At 50.4% G+C, this 26,983-nt stretch overlaps 2 protein-coding genes and 1 non-coding gene across 12 annotated transcripts; 2 read left to right on the top strand and 1 right to left on the bottom strand.

Annotated features, from left to right (window-relative positions):
- Window positions 1–296: 296 nt before the first annotated feature.
- LOC122380242 (acyl-coenzyme A thioesterase 9, mitochondrial-like) lies at window positions 297–15,838 on the bottom strand. 5 transcript variants are annotated; one of them, XR_006256302.1, is made up of 12 exons: window positions 15,488–15,838; window positions 15,229–15,301; window positions 14,794–14,860; window positions 13,979–14,061; window positions 13,462–13,707; window positions 12,951–13,066; window positions 12,421–12,643; window positions 11,888–12,081; window positions 10,836–10,921; window positions 4,130–4,827; window positions 3,450–3,707; window positions 297–1,945 (listed from the first exon to the last, which is right to left on the bottom strand). XR_006256302.1 is itself a non-coding variant. In XM_043363226.1 (12 exons), exons 3-12 carry the CDS (start codon window positions 14,814–14,816, stop codon window positions 1,839–1,841), a joined length of 1,323 nt encoding a protein of 440 aa, XP_043219161.1. In that variant the 5' UTR covers window positions 14,817–14,860; window positions 15,229–15,301; window positions 15,488–15,834; the 3' UTR covers window positions 297–1,838. The 5 variants fall into 5 exon arrangements, 4 of the variants coding, with proteins under 4 accessions (XP_043219161.1, XP_043219163.1, XP_043219162.1 ...); XM_043363226.1 differs by lacking the exon at window positions 10,836–10,921 and adding an exon at window positions 9,502–9,593 and having other exon boundaries at window positions 3,450–3,600; window positions 4,740–4,827; window positions 15,488–15,834; XM_043363228.1 differs by having other exon boundaries at window positions 3,450–3,600; window positions 4,740–4,827; window positions 15,488–15,831.
- On the top strand, window positions 3,020–3,126 carry LOC122380245. Its single transcript, XR_006256306.1, has one exon. It is a non-coding gene; the product is annotated as a U6 spliceosomal RNA (small nuclear RNA).
- A 223-nt stretch (window positions 15,839–16,061) lies between the features above and the next one.
- LOC122380243 (vegetative cell wall protein gp1-like) lies at window positions 16,062–26,597 on the top strand. Of its 6 annotated transcripts, none has more exons than XR_006256304.1 (7): window positions 16,067–16,273; window positions 18,961–19,071; window positions 22,928–23,153; window positions 23,425–23,833; window positions 24,147–24,246; window positions 25,372–25,985; window positions 26,074–26,597. XR_006256304.1 is itself a non-coding variant. In XM_043363231.1 (6 exons), the coding sequence occupies exons 4-6, from the start codon at window positions 23,447–23,449 to the stop codon at window positions 25,437–25,439; spliced, it is 555 nt and encodes a 184-aa protein (XP_043219166.1). In that variant the 5' UTR covers window positions 16,062–16,259; window positions 18,961–19,071; window positions 22,928–23,153; window positions 23,425–23,446; the 3' UTR covers window positions 25,440–26,597. The 6 variants fall into 6 exon arrangements, 3 of the variants coding, with proteins under 3 accessions (XP_043219166.1, XP_043219167.1, XP_043219168.1); XR_006256303.1 differs by having other exon boundaries at window positions 16,067–16,259; XR_006256305.1 differs by lacking the exon at window positions 16,067–16,273 and adding an exon at window positions 16,293–16,362.
- Window positions 26,598–26,983: the final 386 nt, after the last annotated feature.

Below are 26,983 nucleotides of genomic sequence, written 5' to 3' on the forward strand. Positions count from 1 at the left end.
GGGTACTGCCACAGGTCCAGGCCGTCTCTCAGCCGCCCGTGGTCGTCGAACAGCCGGTGTGTCACCCACTGCTGATCAGCCGGCTCCAGCGTCTCCAGCCAGCCGTCAGGCAGGACACTGGCCGGTCCGGTGGGCCGGGAGTACGGCCCGACCCACAACCGACCTACTGCTCTAAAAGTTAAAACCGGTTGGTTCGGTCGGTTTCAGCTTTTCTCGAGTAGTGTAGGACATACCCCAGGATCTCAGATGCCATTTACTGCTACTGTTGCTGCCACGTCTCGGCACACAAGGCGGCGTTCGGGTTCGAAAATGCGTGTATTGTTAGGCTTTAGGCGTGCACCACACCTGTGACATTTTTGACCTAGTAAAAACAAAAAACAACCAGCAATCTGACTAGCCAAAACCACTCAGGTCAGTTACTTCGGCATTCGAGAGAAATAAACTATGATCTCACTGGTGTCACGAAACGCCGACAACACAACCACTGAGGAAGTAATATGCATACATTACATAAGTGGCAGAAGAATGTCAATCAACACGAACAAGACAATGATGACAGCATTCGCGAGACGAGAAACCAGAAATGAGTACCTACCTATAGCATTGCTAGGACAACCATGTGAATACTGGATTATTTGTAACAGCAATGAAACAAAATGAAACGTATTGTGAGTACGAAATAAGATGATGTCGGATAGATAAATGCACAACGCAAACCAGCTCCATGCTTCCAGCTATTATAAGCGTACTAGTCACTAGGGATGCAACAGTAGAGTTAAAACCAAGCAGACACCAAAAGGCAGTCCACAGACCCGATCAAGGTAAAGCATTCGTCTCCGGTTACAAAGAACCTCGCTGAAGTAGAATCCAACTCCTGCTTAAGCGCTCTGTGTTATGTGTCCTGCAATCGTCCTCACAACCCGGCACTGTCTCAGCTGACAGTTTAAATCTCACACTGGCAGACAGCGATATGACCGAAATGCCAGGACGAAGGACCCGCTCGATCTGCCAGTACCGTTCGACTCTCATACCAGTCGCTCTGATAGCAGCAGGACAGATAGATCGCACACAAAATCTCACAAGGTCACACACAGCGGACACTGGGGTGGCATCCACAGTCCAGTTCCTTAGTCCACGGTGGTTACAGAGTGGAAGGTGTCACTCTGTTGGTAGGGTTCTATGATGCGTCGACAGCCGGCCGGGGTTATTATGTGAAGGTGTCACTATATCACTAGTACACACCCTGTCGCCCATCACCGGTCCCCGGACCCACCATCAACCTTCCATGGGAGGTCCACCCTCGCACCTGTCCGGCAGGAGTCTCACAGAGCCTCCCAGACACACGTCAGGGCGGCGGGGTGACCTCTGAGGCATAGCCGTATTACCACTCCCACACAGTTATAAGCCACGGTCACAACGGCCACTTGACTGAATTCCCAGCCGGAGCTTGGATGAATCGAGTACCGCCACGGTGCCTTTCTCGGGTTTTATAATCAGGGTCCGAAGTCTCCTGTAGATCAGGACACCTCGTGTATCCCGAACATTGCGTGGGTGTCAGCTCGGCGATACCAAACTCCCGTAAACGACGGAAGGCTAGGCACTCGTCACCTGATTATATGCCGCTGAGCGGGACACCTTTTGCGCTCCTCACACCATATGCGCTCCTGTGGGCACACAGGACGACTGGACCCCGTACTACACTTATCCTCCGTTGTGGGTCACACTCAAAGCTCGTTCCCACCTACATGCAACTGTTCGCACGCAGGGCCTCTTGTCGCTCTTCCACAGGCTACATGCCGCTGTTAGCACGCAGGGCCTCTTCGCCGCCTTCTCACAGTCTACATGCCACTGTGGGCATCAGCCTCTGTGTCGGCTTGGCCGTAGAACTTCTTCTCGCCCATGAGAGCCTGGTAGTGTCGCCGCCCGTCCAGATACATCATCATCTCTGCGGAAGATAGACAGGGTCCGTAATAGAAGTAGGTACCCAACCAGGAACAATGTACAACTGAGCTACGGGGAGGTGTGCTGACTTGTAAAAATAACAGTATTGCAGTCATAGCTAATGGGTATTCTTAGTCGGCCGCTTTTTCGCCTCCTAATCTGCCTAGGCTTGTTTGAGCCATCGCTCGCTGGAAGAGAATAATTACGCCTTGGAAAAGGTGGGAAATTAAACGATTTCTAAGATGCGTGTAGAGCACAGGAGGCCCAACCCATTAGAAATACATAACAAGCACCGAGCACGACATCCTCTAACTGCTTATCTTATATGAGTTATAAGACACTAAACCAGAGCCGGCGCTAGAATACACACTACACAGCATCCAATAAAGTAACGTACACTGGATTTTAGCTCCAATACGCTACTGCAGTAACCATGGTGGAGCGGTACTCACAGCCGATTGTGGCGCCACCTCCACTGTACTAACAATCAACCTCGGTGCGGTGCCTCACCAACAGGCAGCAAATACATTTCCAATCAAAGGAATTTGACAGTTTCTGATTGAACACAAATGAAATAAACCCTGGTGGAATCCGACCAATGCCCACAAACGCCAGCGACCAACACCACACTGGCTTCAGGCGGCCCAACCACAGTGGCCAATGAGTGGTACTATGAGTACCGCGACTCTCCGCCAGGTGGTCAGAAGTAGAATAGCATAAAACGTTCTCACCGTTTTGTGAGTCGGTGACCTTCACCATCTATTTCTAACATGCGCCAGCTGCTGCCCGTGCCTGTTTGGTTCCAGAGCTCACCTACAGAGGGCGACAACCGTGAGCGTCGCCTACGATATTCAACCGTGTGATTTTAGCAATTTTTAAGAAATAGGGAATGATTTGTGAGTATGTTACAAGCTAGTCTGCTGGGTAAATGAACTACGGTATTAGTAAAACATTTTACAAACTATTTGCTGAACGGATAGTCAGCAAATTCCCAGGAAAAGCACTACACCGTACAATACTCGACAGTGCAGTGAATTATCAGTTCCGCACAAAACTAACATAACAAAATCCGTTGATCGTACCAGCTTCGGCTGTACATATACTAAAATTGGAACGATACAGAGAAGATTAGCATGGCCCTCGCGCAGAGATGACACGCAAAATCGTGAAGCGTTCCCAATTTTTAATTTATAAGGAAAAAAAAATGACAGACCGCAGCCACCTATCCCAACAAACTGGGGTACCTACTTTCATACCAAACAAACCATCACCGGTTGACTTTTGAGGCCCGCATAGACCTTTGCGAGCCTGGATAGAGGTGCGTTATCACGTTTTGGCGTGCACCAAGACCGAGCAGTCTCCACAGAGAAGCATGATCTATACAATGCTCAGTCTGTGCACCATAATCACAGTCCGTACGTAACGGAGACTAACCCAGAGTGCGCCCGTCCCTGCTGGCCGATCCCGGGAGTCTCCCGTTCCTCCCCGTACCTGACCAGCCCTCTCACCGTGGTAAGTCTGCGGCAGGATCGGCTTGACCGGCTCCTTGGTGGTGAACGTGAAGTAGAAGACGTTGGTGAGGTCCTTGGTGCCCAGCCGTGGGTCGACCACCTCGGCTGAGACGCACAGCTGCAGGTTGTTACCTTCCGTGTACACCACCTGAGGTAGGGGGCAGACTGCTAAAGGTGTGTCGTGCAGACCGATCGAGTCTCGGATACTGGAAACCAGTCACATGATGAACAGATGAGAGCAGTGCTGGAAATGAGGCCGCTTTCTGGTCCCGGCGTTTTATTCTCCGGGTGAGTTAGCCCCGTCTAGCGATTAGCCTTTCGGGACCCTCTCAGAGCCGCGGCTGTTTTCGCCGCTCGGCCCATTCGAGATGCAAAGTTGATAGTCGCACGAAGTTTATTTGGGCCTCTGAATATACGACTTCGAAATTAATCGATTCTACAAAACCTTTTCTTTCATCTATATGCATACATTGAACAGCAACTCCAGACTGGACTGGTTTGGCTGGCCCTAAACAAGCTTCGTGTGACTATTAACTTTGCATCTCGACTGGGGCGAGCGGCGAAAACAACCGCGACCCTGAGTGGGTCCCGAAAGGCTAAACGCTGGACGGGATTAACCCGCGAGGAGAATAAAACGCCGGGACCAGAAAGCGGCCTCATTTCCAGCACTGGATGAGAGCGGCAATAGCAAAGGGCAGTGTGATCAAACTGGAAATGCTATTGCAAAAACGACGAGCTACTTGACTCTTGAGATTGGTGACAATGGTTCAGTTATATTGCTTTTTATTATGAGAAACACTGTAAGAATACACCATCAGCTGAGGTGAACCGCAAGCTTTCCGCGGTGTTCAGCGTTGTTCGCGCCAATTAGCTACATTCAGCCGGAACTGGCCAGACCATTGAAGAGATGCCTTTCCGGAAACGTCACCGGCGACAGAAAACACTGAAAATGGATAATATCAGAGTACAGGGTACTCAGCATGGAAACTGGTACCTAGGCTCCAATGTTGGCTGCTGCTGATAATGTAACGCACATACTAAACACAAACTTAAATTGGCCAACGAGCAGCGTCGACATGATGACCTTATTGGCATAAGTAAGACATATGTCAAATCAATGAAATCATCAACCATGTGCAACCGAGCTGCGAGAACCGGGCACCAGCCGAACATGCAAAGTGCTCAGAAACAAGCAAGCACATAAATCAAAACCCAGACCGGTGATGCCACACATCCTGTGACGTCACACACCAACTCAGCGACAGAGTTGTGACGTCACTCGCTCACCCGAGAGAGGAGGTAGAGCAGAGAGCCGACGTCGACCGGCTTCCGGAACAGGATGTCGTCCACGTGGGTCAGACGCGGCCGGCTACCGCTGTGGTGGGCGCGGGGCGGGGGCGGGGGCGGGGGCGGCGCGGGTCAGTAGGCATTCGGTGTTCAGCGCGGACCGGCGGGGGCTCGGCGGTCTGCGTCAGGCCCGTCCACTACCTCTAGAGGCTCGGAGCCGACCATCCGTGGCGGTTTGAGTCTGTAACTACTTTATATCGGCAGCCCGACAGGGTCAGAGGACCGGACAGCAGGCGAGTCAGCGGGGAGCCAGAGCGCTGGGGGCTCATACAGCAGCAGGCGGCGCCCAGGTATACAGAACATGACTTTACATTAGCCTTTTAGCTTTGCAACGTGACCAGAGCGACAACCTATCAGGACGAGCGTTTAATAAAATACAATAGTTCACAATACTATTGCAAATTTCAAACGAAGAGTAACTATTAAAGACCTCATCAAACAGAATAACTGACACCCGCAACACGGAATGTTTGCACACATGTTGCACAATATTAACTGCTGCTGATTATACGTACGCCTAAGTACATCGTAGGTACTTCGAATCAATGGATTAGGCCGCCTAATCCATTGATTCGAAGTACCTACGATGTACTGCCCAAAATGTACGGCCCACCGCTAAAGTAATGTAGGGTTTTACCAATCTCAACGGTTGGCTTTGACTGGCGATTGTTTAATGCGGAGTGATCAAAAAGAAGATGTCAATAGCTAAAGTTGCAGCTGCAAGGGTGACGATACATATAACGATACATATTCAAAGTTTCATTGTAGTCTGGCTAATCGTTCCTAAGCTTCAGAAGCAGAACATACCCATGACTGAAACCCCACATTACTTCTGCTGTGGACTGTACAACGGCACCCAGCTACCAACGGCTGAAACATTATATACAACGGCCAACCAGGACCAACAGGCAGATGAGCATCACCGAGTCTGATAGAACCCCAAAGTACGGGAAAGCCGAAGGTGGAGAAAACTGGACAGCAGTATCAAGCATCAACACGTCAGCATGAAAGAATAAGTTATAAGTCACTGAGGCATAAAACTGTGTCAGTCACATGGTTACAATTACAGTTGGGGTGTCAAAATTAGCCTTATAAGAAATGTTTGCTAAAATGTTTTCAGTGGAATTAGTCACTGAGTGAAGGATGACCAATTGACCAAATGGATAACAAAATGGATGGATGACAGTGAAAAATCCATATTACGCTACAATATTTTAGAGTTAACGCTCTGACACTCTTCATTTCATAGGCGTAGGAACAGGGGGGGCCGGGGGGGCCATGGCCCCCCCACTTTCGGAGGTGGGGGGGCCAGCAATGTTAACTGGCCCCCCCACTTTTTGCTGACTTAAGTGTCTGTCTGTACCTAACCTACCACCCGGTAACTTGACACTATTCAGCTTGCCCTTTAATGAGGATTCCTTTTTGTTTCTTTCGGAGGTGGGGGGGGGGGGGGGCAGCAATGTTAACTGCCCCCCCCCCCTCACTTTTTGCTGACTTAAGTGTCTGTCTGTACCTAACCTACCACCCGGTAACTTGACACTATTCAGCTTGCCCTTTAATGAGGATTCCTTTTTGTTTCTACAGCGTTATTGACCGCAATTTCCTTCACTCAATGAAGGAAACCATATCAGAGACAAGACTGTGAGTCCTGGTGACAGCATTTTGTTGAATACGAGGCGCGGGACAGCGAGTACTAAAAAGGTATAGGCAATGCTAAGACAATACTAGCACGGTGCAGGAGAATGCGTATACAAACGACCAACGCTTGACCTTATCTGCTTGGGGTCGGCATAGTTCGGCATGGGCCCCATGGGCGTATGGGGCTCTGGCCCGTATTCGATTGTCACGAGACTCAAGAATCCCACGCTAGCTATTAACAGCTCCCAAACCAGTCTTTGAGGGTCCTACACTGATCTCGGAGGGCCCTTCAGTGGCGGTCAAGCGCCCACATTGACCGCTGAAAACCCACATTGACCTCATTTGAGGGCCCCTAAACCGGCCTCAAGAGCCCAGCCGGCGTCTGAGGGCCTCACACCGGCCTCTGGTGGCCTCATTTCTGTCTCTGGGGTCCCAAGACTAGCCTTTAGGTGCCTTTGAGGGCCCCGCACTGAATTCTGAAGACCCGATGCCGGCCTCTAAGGGTCCGCATCGGCCTATGAGGGTCCACCTTGGCCTGAGGGGTCCAACGCCGGCCCATGCCGGTCTTTTAGGGCCCCACACTGACCTCTAAGGACCCATGCTGACCTGTAAGGACCCACATTAGCCTCTGATGGCCCAAGTCGGCATCTGGTCTCATCCTGCCCTTTGCAGGCCCTGTACTGGTCTCTGAGGGCCTTAACCCTCGCCGGCCGGGGGGGGGGGGGGCGGGGCGGGTGCCGCCCCTCCATAGGTTTTTTTTTTCGCGATAGCTCCGAACACGCCGGCGATAGAGAGCTGAAGCTTGGCATACCTGACCTTTGAATCAAACGGGATCTTTTGACACCAACCGCATTTTCGGGTCAGATCTGACCCATGTGGTCATAAGTGAACCTCTGCACGGTCTTCACATGTCGCAACTTCGCAACGCCCTCACTGCCAGAGGAGATTTCACAGGGAAATGAACCTTGGAGGACCTAGTATCCAATAGGAGTCTCTCAACTTGTATAATGTATATCTCGGATTTTTCCTAAAGTTCATATGAGGTGAGGTCATTTTCGTGACCTCACCATTAGGTATAAGTCAATGGGGATAAACTGAAAACTTTTTCTGGCGCCGGGAACGATCGATCTCCAACTATCTCAAGCACACCGAATCGTGATTTCATGCACTCCTTGCAAGGTTCGATGCGTCACTTTTGCAATGTTGACCTTGCGCGACGTCATTTATGAAGTTATAAGGGTCTTATTAGTTTTTCGTCAATAACTAGGTACCGATCAAATTGAGCTAGCGAGTCGGGAAAGCCACCTATGGACTCAAGAAGACCTGCCGAATCGAATGATATGCGACATGACCTCCTTCGACCAATTTCGTGACCTGGGGACGCCGACCTGACCGTGACCCGAGGTCAACACCCTAAGTTTACCTCACCCAAACAAAAAGTATACCATTCGACGCGCCTGAGAGAGGCGAACACGATGCTGGCAAAATCGCGGCTCTGCGGCCATTTTTTGCGAAGTTATTCACCAAAAACGGAACCGTGCCTTGAGGCACTTGACCTGACCTCAGAGGTCACCGGTTTTGTTTGTTTTGTTGGGTTAGGCCCTTTCGGTCCAATGAGACCATTTCAGAGCCGGAAGAATGATAGGATATAGGGGGAGACATTGGTCTGGGCAGGCACCCTAGTGAGTCGCCGGGGCTGAGCCCGTCCAGAGGACAGGCCACCCAGCCCCAAGGCACTCACTGCACCCGGCTACGGGGTGCGCTCCCTCGGGAGCAGCGGTGCCGCTCCAAGGGAGCAGCCCGCATGAGATAAAGTTGCCTGTCCAGCCCGGAGGGGTTGCGGTGTGGAGGAGAAGGATTTCAGTATCCTGAGGATAGAAGCACGGAACGGTGTCAGAGGTCACCGGTTGACCTAGGACCATAAAATCGGGTATCGATCTCTGCGTCCCGTAACGGCGCACACGCTCGTTTTACCGCGACGCGCTAGCTCCACCTGGGGCGAAACGGCGAGGGGGGTCGTACCCGCCCCCCGCCCCCTCGGCCAGCGCGTATGTAGAAAACCTATAGGACCGGGCCGTGGAGGGTTAAACTGGCCTCTGAAGGCCCAGACCGTCTAAAAGTCTCACACCGGCCTCTAATAAGTGATAGTCAATCAGCCCAGTTGCAGTGGTCGCTGATATAAAACCTCTTAAAAACGTTATAGGCCTGGCTGAGCCTAGCTGGGCCGTTCATGTTGATTTTTATAGGTATATTGAAAAGACTCGCTTTGCACGTTTCACGCTTGCTCGTAATGAAAAAGTTGCTGGATGCCTCTGGAATTTGCATGGGTGCCAACGGCTGCGGAGGACAGGGGAACGCGTCCATCAGTTTGAGTTTATGGACGGGAGACTCCCTGAAATTTCAACCAATTTTTTTCTTTTTTGTCTCGATTTTTTTTACCTCTGAGCATGTTTGCGAAAACAAAGTGGCCAAAATCCGAGGAGAAATCGGATTTTGGGGGTAGGTTAGGTTTTGGACCTCTGGGACCCTGGCCCCCCCACTTTCGAAAACGTTCCTACGCCTATGCTTCATTTGATATCATGGTTATGGGACATGGAACCATTGCAAATTTCTTTTTTAAAAATTGATCAAACCAAATTTCAATTCGAATAGAATGATATTCAACTTTAGTGTGGCGTGCATTAGAATACAACAGTAAAACTGATAAATGAAAGTGTCGTCTATTGCAACATTCAGCAAAGCTGTGGCTACTGGTCCCATTAAGATGTGTTCCCCTTTAAAAGCGCAGGAACGTCGAGAGACAACAGCCACACAGTAGGTAAGTACGCCCGAAAACATCACCCAAAAATACCGGCCTGTCTTTACCTTCAATCTACGAGCACCAGCATTCGATAGCATCTTGATACGGGATCACACATTGGTTTCCAAATTAGATTACCAGCAATTTCGAGCCGAAACTACCACACCAAATGTATTAATAATAAGCGCGATATACCGTCTGAACTCTGAAGACTACTAAACAGTCTGTACGGAGTAGCACGAAAAGGCTCCGCCCTTCACTGACCTACTGCAGTTGATGATGGCGTTAGCGTAGGCGAGCTCCAGCGCCTGTCTCATCAGATAACCGCCGAAGATTTTACCGTACACGTTCCGGTTCTGGGTGGGCGCCGCCAGGTCAGGTCAGAGGTCAGGTCAGAGGTACAGGCCACCTGCCGCCCCAAGCCGCCACCGTCGAGTTCGGAAAGTCTACGAGCGGCCACGACCGAAGGTGAACGACGACAGACGGCCGCCAGAGAGTTCCGCCTTGGATAACAAAGCGAAAAATGTGCAGACTTTACAGCATAAGAAAACCAGTACATTCGGTCGCATCCGTTCTGTGCCACATAAACGAACAGAAGCTCGAATTTACCCGAGACTGGTCGACTTCAGCTGTGATAATGTGCACAAAATGTGAACATTCCATCGTCGTTCACCTTCGACGAGCCGCTATCATATTTTTCAGCCTCCGTCGGCCACGGTATAAATGGCAAATGCTCAATGTAAGTGAAGCCCCCGGAAGCGTACCGCAGCGAAAGATTCGCGGTTTTCTCATATCGCAGTGTTAGTAGAAAGCAGATACAGGTAGACGTCTGAGAGCTAAAAGCAAAGCAGCAACGTTTGTGCATGAGCGGGTTGTGATAAGCGGGTGGTGGATCATGCATCAGACAGACACGGAGCAATCTTGCTGTGTAAACACGCCGCGACGGTGTGACTGTATCGTCCCACACAGTGTTTACAGAACATGACAGCGTGCAGATCATGCAGAGGCAGCTGACACAACCCGTGCCAGTGATGGTATCTCAATCTGAGGTCTGAGGTCTGGGCCGAGTCAGGTTCAGGGACCTCGGGAGATGACTGGGAGTAACTGTCGACTGCTGAGAGCTTCTCCTGACGGCTGAGAGGTGGTCTTCCTGAACGTTTGGACAAATTAATTAAGAGTTATTGTGGGGTTAATGGGGTGGACGTAAGAATTATCTAGCTGTAAAATTTAGCAGCGTATTAATTTCGGCCATTTTGGATGAAAAAAAAATCCTTAGAAAAATGATCAGCTGTTGGGAAAAAACATAAAACGAGAAATAAAGTCCATAAGGATTTAATCTATCAATGGCTAGGGGTTGATAATACTGCAACAAGCAATGTCAGCTGTAAAAAAATGTTTGTGTAGCAAAGGCACACCGACTGGAGGATACACGTCTTGCCGGCCGTTGGGCGAGGGTGTCACTGATCAGGGTATGCGAGTGGTGGACAATGAACGGAGGGGGGGGGGGGCGCAGACCAGTCTCCAACGGTCTGGTGTCTCAGGACGGACTAGGGGCTGTTAGAGGCTGTGTAAACTAAACTAGAGCGACGTATACTAACCTAGCGACCATGGCGTTCGCCCAGCCAAGCTCAATCGCCTGGCGCATGAGAAAACCGCCAAAGATTCGCCCGAAACGGTTCCGGTGCTGAAAACGGCACATATCAGCCAGATTTATCGAGAATATTGAATAAAATATCGCCAGGAGTCCGACAAATTAGCTCACTTTAAACCAAATGGAGCAGTAGATTTCCCGAACAGCACAACTTTAAACACAGTGTCTAGACAGTCACAGCCACCCATAATTAAGCTATAAGCATTCTGTAATATGTGTACATTCAAGGCATCTGGCCACTTCTACATACAACATTTTCTTATAACCAGCATTCAGACAGCCAGTGTCCTAGAAGCAGAACTTTCATAATATACTGTTTTCAGAGTAACCCTAGCAGGCAGAAAGCACGCAAAATATGTCTACACAATGCATGAATCGTACTGTAGGTATGTAAAACAAACAGTCAAGCCAACGGTGTTCATCCCAAGCAAAATGTTTCAAAGCAAGCATACCGTGTCCCTATAATTACACAACAGACTCGAAGACAGAGGCCCGCTTGAGGCCAGCTACCGCCGCGCGGTTGAGCAATGACTCACCAGTGGCTGGGGCCTACCTGCCCACTTCTGCAGGGAGATGACCATTGATCGAAAGGCAGGATACCTATTATTACCTATCTGGGCCCAGGACTGGCTCCTGCAGTAGCAGTGGCACAGATTCAACCCCTGGGACCGAGCCAAGGGTGAGTCATGGACCTATGGGCCAGGGGCCGTATTCACGTTGACTTCGTAAGTCGATTTTCTTTCGTAAGTATAAGTTGGTATTCACATCGACACTTCTTAAATTTTTATCGGCGGAGTTCACGTGAATAAAAAAATTAACTTAAGAAGTAGGTCAAACTTAAGAAAATTCTTACGAAAATGATCGACGTGAATACGGCCCCAGGAACTGAACTCTGGACCAGAAACCTGACCTCAGAGCTGGGGCCATGATGACCATCATGACCCTCTGGGCATGATGATTAACCTCAGGTCCAGCGATCTGACCGGGCTCGGAACTGACCTCCGGATGGCAAATGATGAGGTTCTTCAGCTTGGTCTCGCTCATGAAGAGGGCGTTCTCGGGCCGGCGCTGTCGGAACGTGCCGTGGTCGACGGTGTCGATGAACACCTGGTGGATGAGTGCCACCTCTGACTGCGTCGGCGGCAGCTTGAACAGCGACTGCTCGGCCATCCGCTTACGGCGCACCTTGTTCACTGGAACACGCGGCCAGTGAGTGCTGGAACTGACTGCTAGCCGACCAGGGAGGGGGACTGAGGACAACTGCTCGTTGCTGAGGGTTGGTGGTCTTTCAGGCACGGCAAAGGTGTGGGAAAGCATACTGACACAAAATGCTCGGCTTCGGAAAGTGTGCATATAAATCATTACCAAAGCAAGACATATTCACACTTATTGATGAAAATATGGTGATGCCATCGCATTTATTCGCCAATATGCGATTACCATTGCATAAACAAATGACTATTAAAATTAAAAATGATCATACCCAGGAAACAACCGCATCAAATGTTCACCAGCCCGAGTCCGAGACCCACCTTTTCCGACTTTGACCATCTCCTGCTCCTCTGGAGTATCGGCCACCAGCGGGTTGACCACGGCCGATCCAGTGTTGAGCGGGTCGCGCGCCACCATCACCATCTCTGCCTTGGTGATGGGCTCCCAGTGGCCACCGTCCAGCTGCTCCAGCACCACGGTGGTCTCCAGGGAGCTGGTGCCCACGTACGTCACCTTGCCGGACAGACGGATGTCCTCGTCCGGCTGCCGGGTGGAGGGCGATGTTAGGGAGGCTCATGGGATGATACATGTATCATCATATTCATGAATCACATGCCTGTTTTACAAGTATATCTATATTTCTATGCACTTATGATGGAGACTTAGCAAAAGTACATGTCATTTTAGGACTTAGATTATTGTAGCACTAAGACCTCGTCAAAACAAAAAAGGAAAAAAAAATCACTCAACGCAAATACTGTCAAATGCGGATGTCGCCTATTACCTAATCTATTCTGTTTCTTATTCAGCCCACTGCATTCAACAGCCGGCTCCCAGCAGCATTTTGTACCTTGAGGTTGTGCGCAGTGAAGTCCATCCGATCCACCAGCGCGGTGACGATGCAGAACGGGCTGGGCATGTTGGGCAGCTGCTTGGGGTTCTTCACGTACTTGTAGCACAGCCACACTGGCGGGGGAGATAGAAATGTGACGGTCAGGTCTTAACAGTAAAACTAAGGGTGTATGATATTATCCTAATCCACGGATAACGACGACGTGCCCAAATATTATTGAGCGAACCTAATTCTAGAGAGAGAAAAAATGACAAGAGTAAGCATATCGATAATATGTTTAAAAATTGAGTATTTTGAGCCCAATAAAGTAAGTCGAAAAATCGCCAAGCGCATGCACCACTGCGCATCTTGGATCATGTCTCAAAATCTGTAGGCCTTCAAGATGACTACATGGGAAATCTTGACAGACTCGCGGTTTTTCTACACATATCATCGGTAAAACATCACGTTCGTTGTAAGTGCACACCACACAAGACATGTCAAAGAGCCACCTACACTTCTCCCTCACCAGCAAACACGTCGATATCCTCCATGAGTCTGCCGGTGCGCACTCCGCCCATGTAGTTGATGTACTTCTCCCGCAGTGCCAGATCCTTTCCGAGCGGGATGTAGGCCTCGTCATAGCTGTCTGCCATGCGCCGTCCGGGCAGCTCGGCCTGTGAGCGGGGCAGGATCGCCTCCAGAGCCGCACGGTCCTCGGCAGGGGATGAGAAGGACGTCTGGGCGCCCGTCACTGACTCCAGACGGGCGATCACTGCGGGGAGAGGGAGGGAGGGAGGGTGAGAGTGACGGGGAGGTAAGGAGTGGTCAATGACTTGGCTGAGAAAGATATTAGTGCATATTATAATTCTCGTTTAAGTTCATTTTACAGTGATGTCCAAAGCCAAAGATGGGTGAAGTCAAACTGAGCCAAAATTGAGCAATGTGGTCAAATATGAGACACGATAATGAACGCCACTAGCTTGGCTAGCAGCACGTGGAATATACCGTAGAGCTGGTTATGTGGTAGAGCCGTTTTCACCTACCATCCTGGACGGTTTGTCGGCGCACGGTCCTTGTGATGCAGATGTGTCGGACCGGCACGGCTGATTTGAACAGAGCCAAACCACTGAAACAAATCGAAGTGTGTGAGACCACAGCCAATACATGATGACTGGCACAGACCACAGCCGTAGCAAAAACCCAGGGTTTAGCCAGCACAAAGGCTAGCCACAGCTCACCGCTCACACCAAGGGTGGCGTCGATGGTTTCCAGCCGATCGAAGCCTGAGACTAGCGGTCTTACGCATTTGTCAAATGTTCAGATGTTGCAGTGCAGTGGTGGGGGTTTGACTATCTGAGACAAGGTACGAATGAGTGTGCTCTCGTTGAAGTTTCAGTTATCTTCAGTTCTCTTGCCGAGTGATCGGTATCAAATTCTACCCACATAAGACAGGCTGTAAAACAACCACAAATCAGAAAAGTGGGCGCTAAATATCAACTAAGACATCTTGACGATCAAGCGGCGAACGATCATAGACGGCTCGCCAAAAGATTGATCGTTGACGGTCCGTCGAAAGATCGATCGCATCATAGACGCTCGTCGAAAGATCAATCGCATCATAGATGCTCGCCGAAAGATCGACCGTAGACGGCTCGCCAAGAGATCGACGGACTGTCACTGACTTAGGCCGATCATCTGCGCCGATCACTCGACCAGCGACTGCTGGGAATTCATGGAGAGGGCACCGAGACACTTTTCGTTTGAACTTTTCTTATCGTTTCCTTGCACATACTTTTCAACTGCTAAGTGGATGGAACTCAACAAGATGAGTTGACAAGGTGAGTTTCAGTTGCCTTACCTTCTAATGCAATGACTGAACATGGCTGACTGGCTTTTGAGATAGATATGTGCCAAAATGGATGCACCTGAAAAATGAGAAGGCATTAAAACATTAAAAACACATTTAAATACACAGAAAACAGCAAACACTTCTTCTGACTGCAAACGTACTCGGTACTCGAAACACCTGATTTGGTACTGATCGCAAAACTGTTGACGTCATTATTAAATATTTCATTTGAATGCTGACTTGTTTGTGTGAGAATGTAGGTAATAAATACCTACTAGGTGAGGTGGCGACAGCCTAACAAGAAATTACGAAAATCCCAAGAAAATCCCAAATTAATATTTCCATTCAAGAGGCTTCCACAGAAAATGTGCACAATCCACATGATGACACCATCAAACCGCAATATGTTGCATGTATTCTAGTGAATACTGCCTGGGTACCCACCGCAAATGCACTTCTGTTGGACTACGACTATGTCTCCAGTCTCACGGCCTCAGCAGCCTGCCTGCCTGGGAACCTGTCAGCAAAGATATGTAAAAACCGCATTTAGGCCAGGGCCTTAAGGCTTAAGAAAATGCAAGAGGCGAGCTCAAAGTCGAGAGAAAATCACCCAAACTAGAAAGTTGGACAAAAATGAGCATATAAAGGATAAGACATAGACAAAAAACACCTAATAGAAATCAAAAAACGCATCACTACTCACCAACCACACCACCTTCGTTGTCAAGGCTGGTCCAAGATTCTCACAGATAAACAGACATACATATATTATTACAGACAGGGCTGGTCACTTTGTTGTGGTAAAATCCAAAATCCGCCTTGGGTTGGCCCTCAGTAAAATTTGAGTAAAATGCACAGTGTGTAAAATGTTATTTTCCCGTCGTCGAAAAGTTGTTTGTGTTTGTAAGCACCCTGATATTTACAATATATTACGTACTAAATTTAAATTATCAAAATACTTAAAAGAAATTTTTCAATATTCTTGCTATTTTATAGAAATGAATTCAACTATGTCAATTTAGAGCAAATAACAATAAATATCGAAAAGCAACAGCAGTAAGTCCCAAAATTAGGTGATTATTCATTAAAACGTCAGTTGTAAGCAACAGGGCAACCATCAAAGAACCCATTGAAAAACATTTAACTTGAATGAGACGAGCAGTGCTATGATTGCCGCATATACTTTTGTTCTTCTTGTAATTCTGCCCTAGGACGTCATCAAAATCCTCCCATTTGATTTGAGGAATCTTGTGAGGAATAGTGAATCGCTAGAGAGCGATCATATATTAGCCTGAAAACGAAACACCTGATTTGGTATTGATTGCAAAACTGTTGACGTAATTATTAAATATTTTATTTTAATGTTGACTTGTTTGTGTGAGAATGTAGATTCCTTGACGCTTATTTGCCCAAATTTGCCTTCAGGCTCCCCACGTCCGTCTGTTTCTGTGCGTGATCCATATGGTCGGGATGTGGTAAGTTGTCTAAGGTAATTTGCAAACTACGTACTTGTGCAATTTTTTGTAGCATGTAAATAGCGAAGTACGTATACGATGAACTGCACAACAACTTAGGAAGGTATTTTAGGATGCCTTTTGTTTATGCTCAATGATAACGATTGTTTCCAAAATCAAGTAGTCATGAGTCATGTTACAGTCTGTCTTAAAAGTACCGCACAAAGTAATGGTGGATCCATCAAGCCTGACCGAGGGAGGACCTGCTATAATTTGAAAGTCACCGAACCAATTGACCTGGGGCATGGACGAGGATGCCCAGTGCCTACTGCTTTGGTGACTCAAATTTAGCAGTCCTTTGTCGGTAAGGCTTGATGGAATATGGATCCTCGGTTGCTTTGCGCTGTACTTTTAAGACAGACTGTACCTACCAAATGAATGAATTACTTAACCTTTTGCTATCACTGAGCATAAGATATTCTAAGATTTGTTATTTTCTTAGGTTTTGTTATGTTCCATTGCTTCATAGTTTGTAATTTCAAGAATTTTATCTGATGTCTCTGCTTTCTTTTCAAGTCAAAACTCAAAAATGAGCTGGTTTGCACATTTTCTGGTGATTGTTGATGCAACAAATATTCCAGATTTTTTTTACAAAGTAATTTTGTAGAAGGTTGAATGGGTGGCTGTGAGGAGCGAGCGTGGGTGCCTCGCTAAGCAGTGCTTGTATGAATGACACCACAGACCCCCACCTGAGTCTGATCTTGCGCGCGCCAGTTCATTGGTGATAATTTGAATCAAGTTAACAGAGAAATTTGCTGCAGATAGATGGTGGTACAGCACAGTGTCAACTGTCAGGACCATCCCATCTCTAGTGTGATCCACTTACCAGTACCGTTGGCTGAGAATAAATATAGTAGATGCAGGTCAAATGACCTGGAGCTTTCAGGCTATGTATTCGCTGCCCACCAGTTAGGAGATGGACGCCTTATCCACTAGGGCAGGGGCAGCACACACCTTTTCCTTGTTTCATTTTGTAGTTACTTGGGGTCATTTCTAGTCCTAAAAATAGTTGCTCAGTCAGATGAGCTTGGAGGATCGCTGTATTTCAATGGTATGATATAAACACTAATAAAAATCATATTACTTGTACTACCTAGGTAGGTATTCAAAAGCAGTACAACCCAAGCATGCTGAATCCCCACTTTTTCCATACACTATTTTCATTTATTAGCATGCCTTTTGCCTACCACTTGATTGCATGACATACTTACTTAGTTGGTAATGCTATTTTCAGTCTTTCTTTGGTAATGGCAAAACAGTAGTGCCAAAAATTGGGAAGGTCTAGCAGAGATTTTGAGATTTATGTCCCAATTCTCCTGATTACCTAGTTCCAGAGTCACCAAATTTCCACAGGGTGAGATTTCTTATGGGCCCACTGCCCGGGGCCCTGTGAATTTGGTGTTTCTAATGACATAGGAAACAATTGCCTGGGGTGTTGCCCCTCCCCCTGACAGTTTGGTGAGTTCATTTGTTCAAGTCATGAAAAGTCTGCAGTCGAGCAAAAATAGTTTCTGGCTCCTATGCAGTAAATCTTTTGCAGGAATTCAAGGAGTCTGTACAAGTAACAGTGGTTTACCACAGGCCCAGCTCCTCATGCACATTAGGTTTGTGTTGAACTTTCATTGGGCAGACTTTCAACTACGTTCGAGCGTATGCGAGACTAGTTTAATCGTCCCAGGCGAGGTGCTTGTCGAAAATCGCGCCAAGGCTTTCTCACCAGCGGATCGTGCCCTTAAAGGGACTATCCCACCTTCTAAATGTTGTTAAAACCAGTTAATTGTGCCCGACTTATAGATTGGATGACCAGGAACACGGTTCTGGCATTTTTTTTCATTAAACATCTAGGTTCCCGTATTCCAAACACAAACTTTCAAATAGTGACGTCACAGCCCAAAAATACCTTTCCCCAGGCCACATTACTGTCATAAAGCTGATTCTTTTACTCTGTAGGCACCACAACAATGTTCAGACCAAGTTTTAAGCGATTTTTCAACGACACAAACCCATTTAAATCAGAATGACTAAACGAGGTGACGTCACACTAACGGTCGCTCCATGTTGAAGATAGGGCCTTGTACAAGGCCCATTTTCAAATGAAGGGAACGAATTTCTTCAACACCAAGAGGCCGCGGGGGTTGCAACCTAGATAGATAGTGGTTCTGAACCTCGCCGTAAACTTGGCTATCTCAACTCAAACCCCATGTTAAAGGTGGGATAGTCCCTTTAATTAGTTTGAATTTGATCGGCCTAGACACAAAGAGCATGCATGCCAAATTTCAGCTACCCTCAAACGTGCTCCGAATAATCGCGAAGAAGTCGAACCATTTTCTGGTTCCCGGACCCAGGTGGACCAAAATATTTGTTTTACTGAATAGGCATACATATACCTAAGCAGTCTATTGAAAATTGAAATCATCATTTGTCATCCACTCTGCAGGCCATACACGACGTCACAAAGCTCATTTGAGAATGCCTAGATTATCAAAGTTTTTTCGCCACTGACTAAGGATCGAATTGAATAGGCGAGTCGGGAAAGGGACCGGCTCACTCTGAAAGAGTTGGTGAGTCGAACTACCCATACATACGTACCCGACACGATCTATGCTCTGACTCACTACGACGTCGCACCTCACTGAACCCTGACGAACCGTGCTCGTTACAGGTAACGATGGCGTCTATAGCGGATAGACTGGGCGTCAGCGGCGACCACGAGTGGTCATCGGCGCCAGCTTCAGCAAGGGCAACAAGGGCACCGCCTTCCACTCCGTGCGCTGTGAGTGACGGGGAAATGGGGGGGGGGGAGGGCACGGAGGTCGGGTGGACGGGCGGCGGAGGTCGGGTGGACAGTGGAGGGAGCCACACAGGTGGAGTGGGCGGGATAGGGGCCACGTGTGGCGGGTGTGGTGAGTGAATCTTTGAGACCGCGATGTACGGACGGGGATAGATGGCGGCGACGATGGGTACGGACCACTGAGAATCAATCAATCAATCAATCATGTTTTGAGTCCTCCAGTGAATGGTTTTTCAGTGCTCTCGTCATAACATTCATTCACAATCTATAAAACTACAAGTGGGTATAAAACACACATCAATAAGAATGACGCACAGTATAAAAGTAAAGAGAATTGTCTGTACCAGTAAGATACTCAGATGGCAAAATGGAAGTTAAGAATGCACATACGGGTAAAAGTAGACAAAGTAAAAAAAGTGAGCAGCGCAAAAAAATCATCACAAAATACATCACAGCTTGTTGCCAGAAAGCTAACGATGGAGACCGTTCCACGATTTTACTGCTTTAAAATGAAAAGTACGCCTAGCTCGCTCTGTTCTAATTTTAGGCAGGTCCGCTGATCCCCACATGTCCGCGAGTGACCTCCTATTCACATCAGAGCGACGCATCACGAGTCCAGCTAGAGATGGCGGCGCATCCGACGAGAGAACCTACGCAGCATCGCTATGTCTCGGTCCTCCAACATCTTGTCAAACTTCGGCCATTCGAGAGCTTCCAGAGCTGCGCTAATGGTCGCGTTTAGACAGTCCTGTTACAATGCGCGTCTCAGTGGAGTGCGGACCACTGAGACTGTGGTGGGGTGGATGGGAGGGTGTTTCAGTGGAGTACGGACCACTGAGACTGTGGTGGGGTGGGAGGGGGGAGGGTGTCTCAATGGAGTACGGACCACTGAGACTGTGGTGGGGTGGATGGGAGGTGTCTCAGTGGAGTACGGACCACTGAGACGGTGGTGGGGTGGGTGGGAGGGTGTCTCAGGTGTACGGACCACTGAGACTGTGGTGGGGTGGATGGGAGGGTGTCTCAGTGGAGTACGGACCACTGAGACTGAGTTGGGGTGGATGGGAGGGAGTCTCAGTGGAGTACGGACCACTGAGACTGTGGTGGGGTGGGAGGGGGGGGGAGGGTGTCTCAATGGATTACGGACCACTGAGACTGTGGTGGTGGGGGGGGGGGGGGGAGGGTGTCTCAGTGGAGTACGGACCACTGAGACTGTGGTGTGTGTGGGGGGGAGGGTGTCTCAGTGGAGTACGGACCACTGAGACTTGGTGGGGTGGATGGAGGGAGTCTCAGTGGAGTACGGACCACTGAGACTGTGGTGGGGTGGGAGGGGGAGGGTGTTTCAATGGAGTACGGACCACTGAGACTGTGGTGGGTGGGTGGGAGGGTGTCTCAGTGGTGTACGGACCACTGAGACTGTGGTGGGGTGGATGGGAGACTGTCTCAGTGGAGTACGGACCACTGAGACTGTGGTGGGGTGGATGGGAGGGTGTCTCAGTGGAGTACGGACCACTGAGACTGTGGTGGGGTGGATGGGAGGGTGTCTCAGTGGAGTACGGACCACTGAGACGGTGGTGGGTGGGTGGAGGGTGTCTCAGTGGTGTACGGACCACTGAGACTGTGGTGGGGTGGATGGGAGGGTGTCTCAGTGGAGTACGGACCACTGAGACGGTGGTGGGTGGGTGGGAGGGTGTCTCAGTGGTGTACGGACCACTGAGACTGAGGTGGGGTGGATGGAGGGAGTCTCAGTGGAGTACGGACCACTGAGACTGTGGTGGGGTGGGAGGGGGGGGGGAGGGTGTCTCAATGGATTACGGACCACTGAGACTGTAGTGGTGGTGGGGGGGGGGGGGGGTGCTCAGTGGAGTACGGACCACTGAGACTGTGGTGTGTGTGGGGGGGAGGGTGTCAGTGGAGTACGGACCACTGAGACTGTGGTGGGGTGGATGGGAGGGAGTCTCAGTGGAGTACGGACCACTGAGACTGTGGTGGGGTGGGAGGGGGGAGGGTGTCTCAATGGAGTACGGACCACTGAGACTGTGGTGTGGGGGGGGAGGGTGTCTCAGTGGAGTACGGACCACTGAGACTGTGGTGGGGTGGATGGAGGGTGTTTCAGTGAGTACGGACCACTGAACTGTGGTGGGGTGGATGGGAGGGTGTTTCAATGGAGTACGGACCACTGAGACTGTGGTGGGGTGGATGGGAGGGTGTCTCAGTGGAGTACGGACCACTGAGACTGTGGTGGGGTGGATGGGAGGGTGTTTCAGTGGAGTACGGACACTGAGACTGTGGGGGTGGATGGGAGGGTGTTTCAATGGAGTACGGACCACTGAGACTGTGGTGGGGTGGATGGGAGGGTGTTTCAATGGGTACGGACCACTGAGACTGTGGTGGGGTGGATGGGAGGGTGTCTCAGTGGAGTACGGACCACTGAGACTGTGGTGGGTGGATGGGAGGGTGTTTCAGTGGAGTACGGACCACTGAGACTGTGGGGGGTGGATGGGAGGGTGTTTCAATGGAGTACGGACCACTGAGACTGTGGTGGGGTGGATGGGAGGGTGTCTCAGTGGAGTACGGACCACTGAGACTGTGGTGGGGTGGATGGGAGGGTGTTTCAGTGGAGTACGGACCACTGAGACTGTGGTGGGGTGGATGGGAGGGTGTTTCAGTGGAGCACGGACCACTGAGATGTGTGGGGTGGGTGGGAGGGTGTCAGTGGTGTACGGACCACTGAGACTGTGGTGGTGGGTGGGAGGGTGTCTCAGTGGTGTACGGACCACTGAGACTGTGGTGGGTGGGTGGGAGGGTGTCTCAGTGGTGTACGGACCACTGAGACTGTGGTGGGGTGTGTGGGAGGGTGTCTCAGTGGTTGTACGGACCACTGAGACTGTGGTGGGGGGATGGGAGGGTGTCTCAGTGGTGTACGGACCACTGAGACTGAGGTGGGGTGGATGGGAGGGTGTCTCAGTGGTGTACGGACCACTGAGACTGAGGTGGGGGGGAGGGGTGTCTCAGTGGAGTACGGACCACTGAGACTGTGGTGGACACCGTGGACAGGGTGGACGAGCGAGTGTCGCCCGGTGACGGATGAACCCGCTAGACAGGCGAGAGTCGCCTGTTGGCAGGGCGAGGATTGCACGGTGGGCGGGCGCTATTTGTAACCACATCTGCTCATTGTTCTGTGCGCTGGCGATGATTGTCATTAGTTGTAGGTGCGATGGTGCCTTGCCATCCCCCTGGTCGTACGTCTGGGGAAGCAGCACCCGAGCCACAGCGTCACATGTGGGGAAACTAGAAGACAAATCGATTCTACTGATGGGTTGTAATGAATTCCCTGACGTCTAACTATTTCATCAGCATTTCAAATAACGCCATCTGGGTGATCAGTGGCCAGGCGATTGCGTCATCGACACCCGACAATCACTTTTAATGGTCGTTTTTACCTTATCGAATAACGTGTTCAATGTTTATAATGCCAGTGCTGCCAGGCCGATATTATTATTTTGCTTTGGTTCCATTTCTCGCACGTCACGCAGGCCTTTCGCTACCTTCTACAGTATGCTATCTGTAGTAACCTCTCGGCTTACCTATCCACCCCTACAATGCCCAAATGCTCCCCCTCGGCGCCCCCACTCCCCTTCAACATCTCTCCGATGACTACTTGTTCTTCCCCGTCACTCACTTCGACATCCGTACCATCACGGGGATTCCCCCGATCCCCTCCTTACCCTCCAGTTATTCCCTATCTTTCCTAACGTACCGCACCATAACGCCCGCTTACATTCCCCTCGTGTGACTCTCTCACTGTATGACTCCAGCTCACCGTACCTCTCCCCGTCAGATGACTTCAAGCCGGCCTCCGTGGACCCGTCCAAGACAGCCACAGTGGACGTGGGTGATAACCACAGTGTGACAGTGACTGTGCCGCACATCGAGGGCACCAACCACACCGTCTACCGCGGCAACAGCCGGCCCTACCAGAAGGAATGTGTGCTGATAGTCGACCATGAAACGGGGGATATCAGGCTCGAGAGGCTCACTGAGAACATCCAGGTCAAGAAGACCAGGTGGGTGACGATACTACGAGGAGCGGATTAGGGGGTAAAGGTGGTGAATGATTAGATTGTGACACGTGTCTCGGTGATATTGTGTATCATTCGATGTTTGCATTTTGTAATGCAACGATATGACTAACGAATTGATAGCGTAATGCTGCCGAGTCTGGTTTTGGTGTTTATTAGGTAATTGGTGTGTGATACTGCCGAGCCTTTGACGCTGTGTCTCTCTCCACCCCAATGCCCCCGGTGACCACGGTCTGTTCTTTCACTGGCCCGGCAGGTCGGAGGGCCCCACGCCGCGGATGCCGGCCATGCCGCGGCCTTTGACTCCTATCGACCCGGTGGCGCGGCGCACCTCGCCCTCCCAGCACCAGGCGGCGGCGGCGGCGGCTCCTCCGGCACCGCCGCAGCGCCTGTCGCCACACTCTGTGCCCTCTCGGTCTGCGCGCGCCTCACCCACTGTGCGCCGGCCGTCCCCGGTGCCGCACCAGCAGCCGGCCCGCCGCGAGCCGCCGCCGCCGCCCCCACCACCGGCCACGGCGCCCGGCAGCATGCCTAGCATCCTGGGGATGCTGGACGATGACACCTCGCTGCAGCTGCCGCAGGCCGCCCCGCCTCCCCAGCCGCCCCCGCCGCCGCAGCAGCAGCAGCCGCCCGCCGCGCCGGCGCACGCGCCGCCCCGCAACCCGGTGAGGCGGACGGGAGTGGGGGGGGGGAGGGGTGACGACTAATGTTGGCAGACATACGTCCTTCGTGCAAATTTACTTAACTGAATATTGCCAACGGTAAAATGTTTAAACGTGTGCCCGGCAAGTTGGCATTCATGATTCGTGGATACAATCAGAGTGAGTATTGCCGTTAATTAGTGTAAACACGACCATTTATTTTTGATGCTTGACGCAATTTTGGGGCCTGAAACTCCTGTTTCTGATATTGGCCTACTTTATGTTGCGCTGCATGGCGATCCCCGCTGACGCCATACCTGACATATTCTGTCGCCAGAGTACCGACTGTATTGGCACGGTGAGCGACAGTGACAGTGACAGCGACTCGGGCTCCAGCTCCGACAGTGACATGGATGTGGACAGCCGACCCGTGCCAGGTGGGTGTCCGTACATATAAACGTTTTACTCTACAGCGCCATACCCAGCTTTGGGACTAGAGGTGGCAAAATGTGGACCCGAGGACCCGGTCCAAAGAACCAGTCTGGACCCATATGGGTCCAGACCGGTTCCTGGAAATTTTCTGACGGGTCCAACCGGGTCCAACCATAAACTATACATCTTGCACACTACACATTATTGCAAAATATGAAGTGAATGAAGTGAATGTTTCTTTGCACACAGTAGCTCATGAGTATTCCCAGTGGGAAATAGGCTGTTATACATGATGCAACTAATGATGTCTACAAGAAGTTTGTATTAATTGACTTTTGGGTACCGGGTCCAACTGATTCCGATTCCAACTAAGACCGGGTCCGACTGATTCCAGAAATGTCCAGCCGGGTCTGGTTCGAGTCTGGTTCCCAAAATTTTCATCTTTTGCCACCTCTATTTGGGACTGATCAATTTTGGGGGCTAACTGTAAGGCAAGGTGTGATGATGCTGGATAATATTTGTTTAGGGACTAGGGATGTGCTTTACTCGAGGAGTGGCATAAATTATTTAAGGCTTACACAGGCTTGACAACAACGCTATAGCATTGCCAAGGTATCCGCCAGTCATGAGCTTTATGTGTCTTGGCGCAATCACAGTGTCCTGGCAAAAATAGGCACCATGTCGTCCAGTGCCTTTCGTTCCAGTGTCCCAAAATTTGTAGATGTGGGTGGGAAACGACATCGAAATGCAAATCATTTTCCACTTTCTCCTCCAGTTTTCAAGCCCAATTTTCCACTCCCAATCCCATCGAGAAGGAGCAATTGCGGGAATGGTTGTTTTACATCTGTCACAATTGTAGATAGATTAATGTTTTTGATCATTTCCCACTCTTTTTGGGCCTTACCTGACCGACAATTTTCACTTTCATCCTTTACTCAAGAGGAGGAGGCGCCTCTTGAGTAAAGGGTCTTATTACTCGAAAGGGTATCTAATGACCTTTACTTAAGGTAAATACTTAAGGTAAATACTTTTTTTTTGGTCAGCAATTTTCCCCTCTGACACCCAAGCAAAAATATGATTTTGGTACACTGGTCGTTCCTGTATTGTAACGTGCCCTCCTCCGTTGACAGGTCGTCAGAACGGTAACCTGAACATGCCGTCCCTGCTGACGGACCTGCAGCTGTCCGAGTCGGACTAGCCGCCGGCGCGGGCCACAGGTCACCGACAGCCCGAGGTCACCGGCCTCCAGGTCAGCCAGGTCACTCCCGAGGACCGCCCGGCCTCGCACCGAGTGGCCGACGCGGCGTGGCTGCGGGCGCAGCCAGGACAAAACGACACACAGATATAACTGTATAACGTGCCTGCTACGCAACGACGACGGAACGCTTGGACGCGAGGGCTGCGTGCGATCCTATAAACGCGTGCGGCCGGCGGGGCGCCGCAGTGTTGTTATTTCGAACGTTGGTGATGGGTGCGAGAGCGCGGTCCCTGCCGTCTCTCTGCGATAGATTTTAGGAGGTGAGAAGGACTATGTCAGTGACACACCGCAGGTCGGGGAGGAGCTTTGCCGGCTCATACCAGAAGGTAGCCGTCGTGGTGAGGCAGGAGGTAGATCTGTAAGAGTGGGGCGGATTCGCGGCCAACCAGGCCGTGACTGGAGCCTCCCTTAAGTCGACCGGATGGACTGAGTTCCGATGGTTCTATAACGGTACCCTAGACTCTACGAGGCGATATTACTTATCAACCGTGCCCTATGTGCGGACGGCCGGGAGGGTGCAGATGCGTGCCCGGGAGACTGGGCTCCCGCCGGCTCTAACGCGGCTGAGCCCCGGCCGTCCGCTCTCCAACCGTTCCACAAACCAGCGTCTCTGAGCGCCTACTAACGTTCTGTGTTCTCCTGTGTTCTTTGACAATGGTTCTTACCATAGCCAGCTGTGATCGCGAGCGAGCGGTCCGCCGAAGAGCTCTTCAGTGATGGGTGCGTCATTCCCCTCGTGGACAAATCATTTATGCAATCAGTCGAAAACAAGTCAGATAGACGATATGCAGTATCAACGGCAAATATCAAAATCTATTCCGCCGTATCGCTTCGTATGACCGATCAGGACATATCAGAGTGAATTGATTAAATTATTGCAATCTGCAGTAGACCTATAGGTGAGGCCGTTCCGAATCCCTCTCACGCTGTGCAGTACCGGTCGGCATGTATTGAGGGACCCCATGACCTGGTCTGTGGGCTCCGGGACGCGCATTCGAGGCTCCCCGTGAGGAGAGAGTCCGGGAGGAAGGAAAGAGTGAGGGAGTGTGTATCACACGAGTCTGCTCTGCCCGAGGCGGGAATACAGGTTTGATAGTTCGCTGTCTTTGACTGAGGTTGTGTTCGTCCTGTGTTTGGTACCGGCGTGGGATATGACTGCAGAAACAAAGTACTAAGTCAGCGAGCACCGATGCGTGCCTCGTTTCGTAACCCCAGACTAAACTCACCAGCCAGCAACCCCGTACTCCATGGAACTGTTGTATCATGAGCGAGGTGATACACGATTGATTCCATCTCAAACACGTTAACCCTATTAGTGGCAGGGGGGGTTGTTTTTATCCACCCCTCAGGTTTTTCGGGAATATCTCCGAAACCGCTGAAGCTACGATGCTGAAATTTTCTGACTTTTCCTAAAACTAAATTGGGCACATTCCCTGAAAATTTCAAGTTCATAACTTTACCAGGGGCGGCTCCAGAGCACTGGG

The sequence above is a fragment of the Amphibalanus amphitrite genome, unplaced genomic scaffold (assembly GCF_019059575.1).
Source record: "Amphibalanus amphitrite isolate SeventyFive unplaced genomic scaffold, NRLGWU_Aamphi_draft 000093F_arrow, whole genome shotgun sequence".
NCBI classification, from domain to species: Eukaryota; Metazoa; Arthropoda; class Thecostraca; order Balanomorpha; family Balanidae; genus Amphibalanus; species Amphibalanus amphitrite.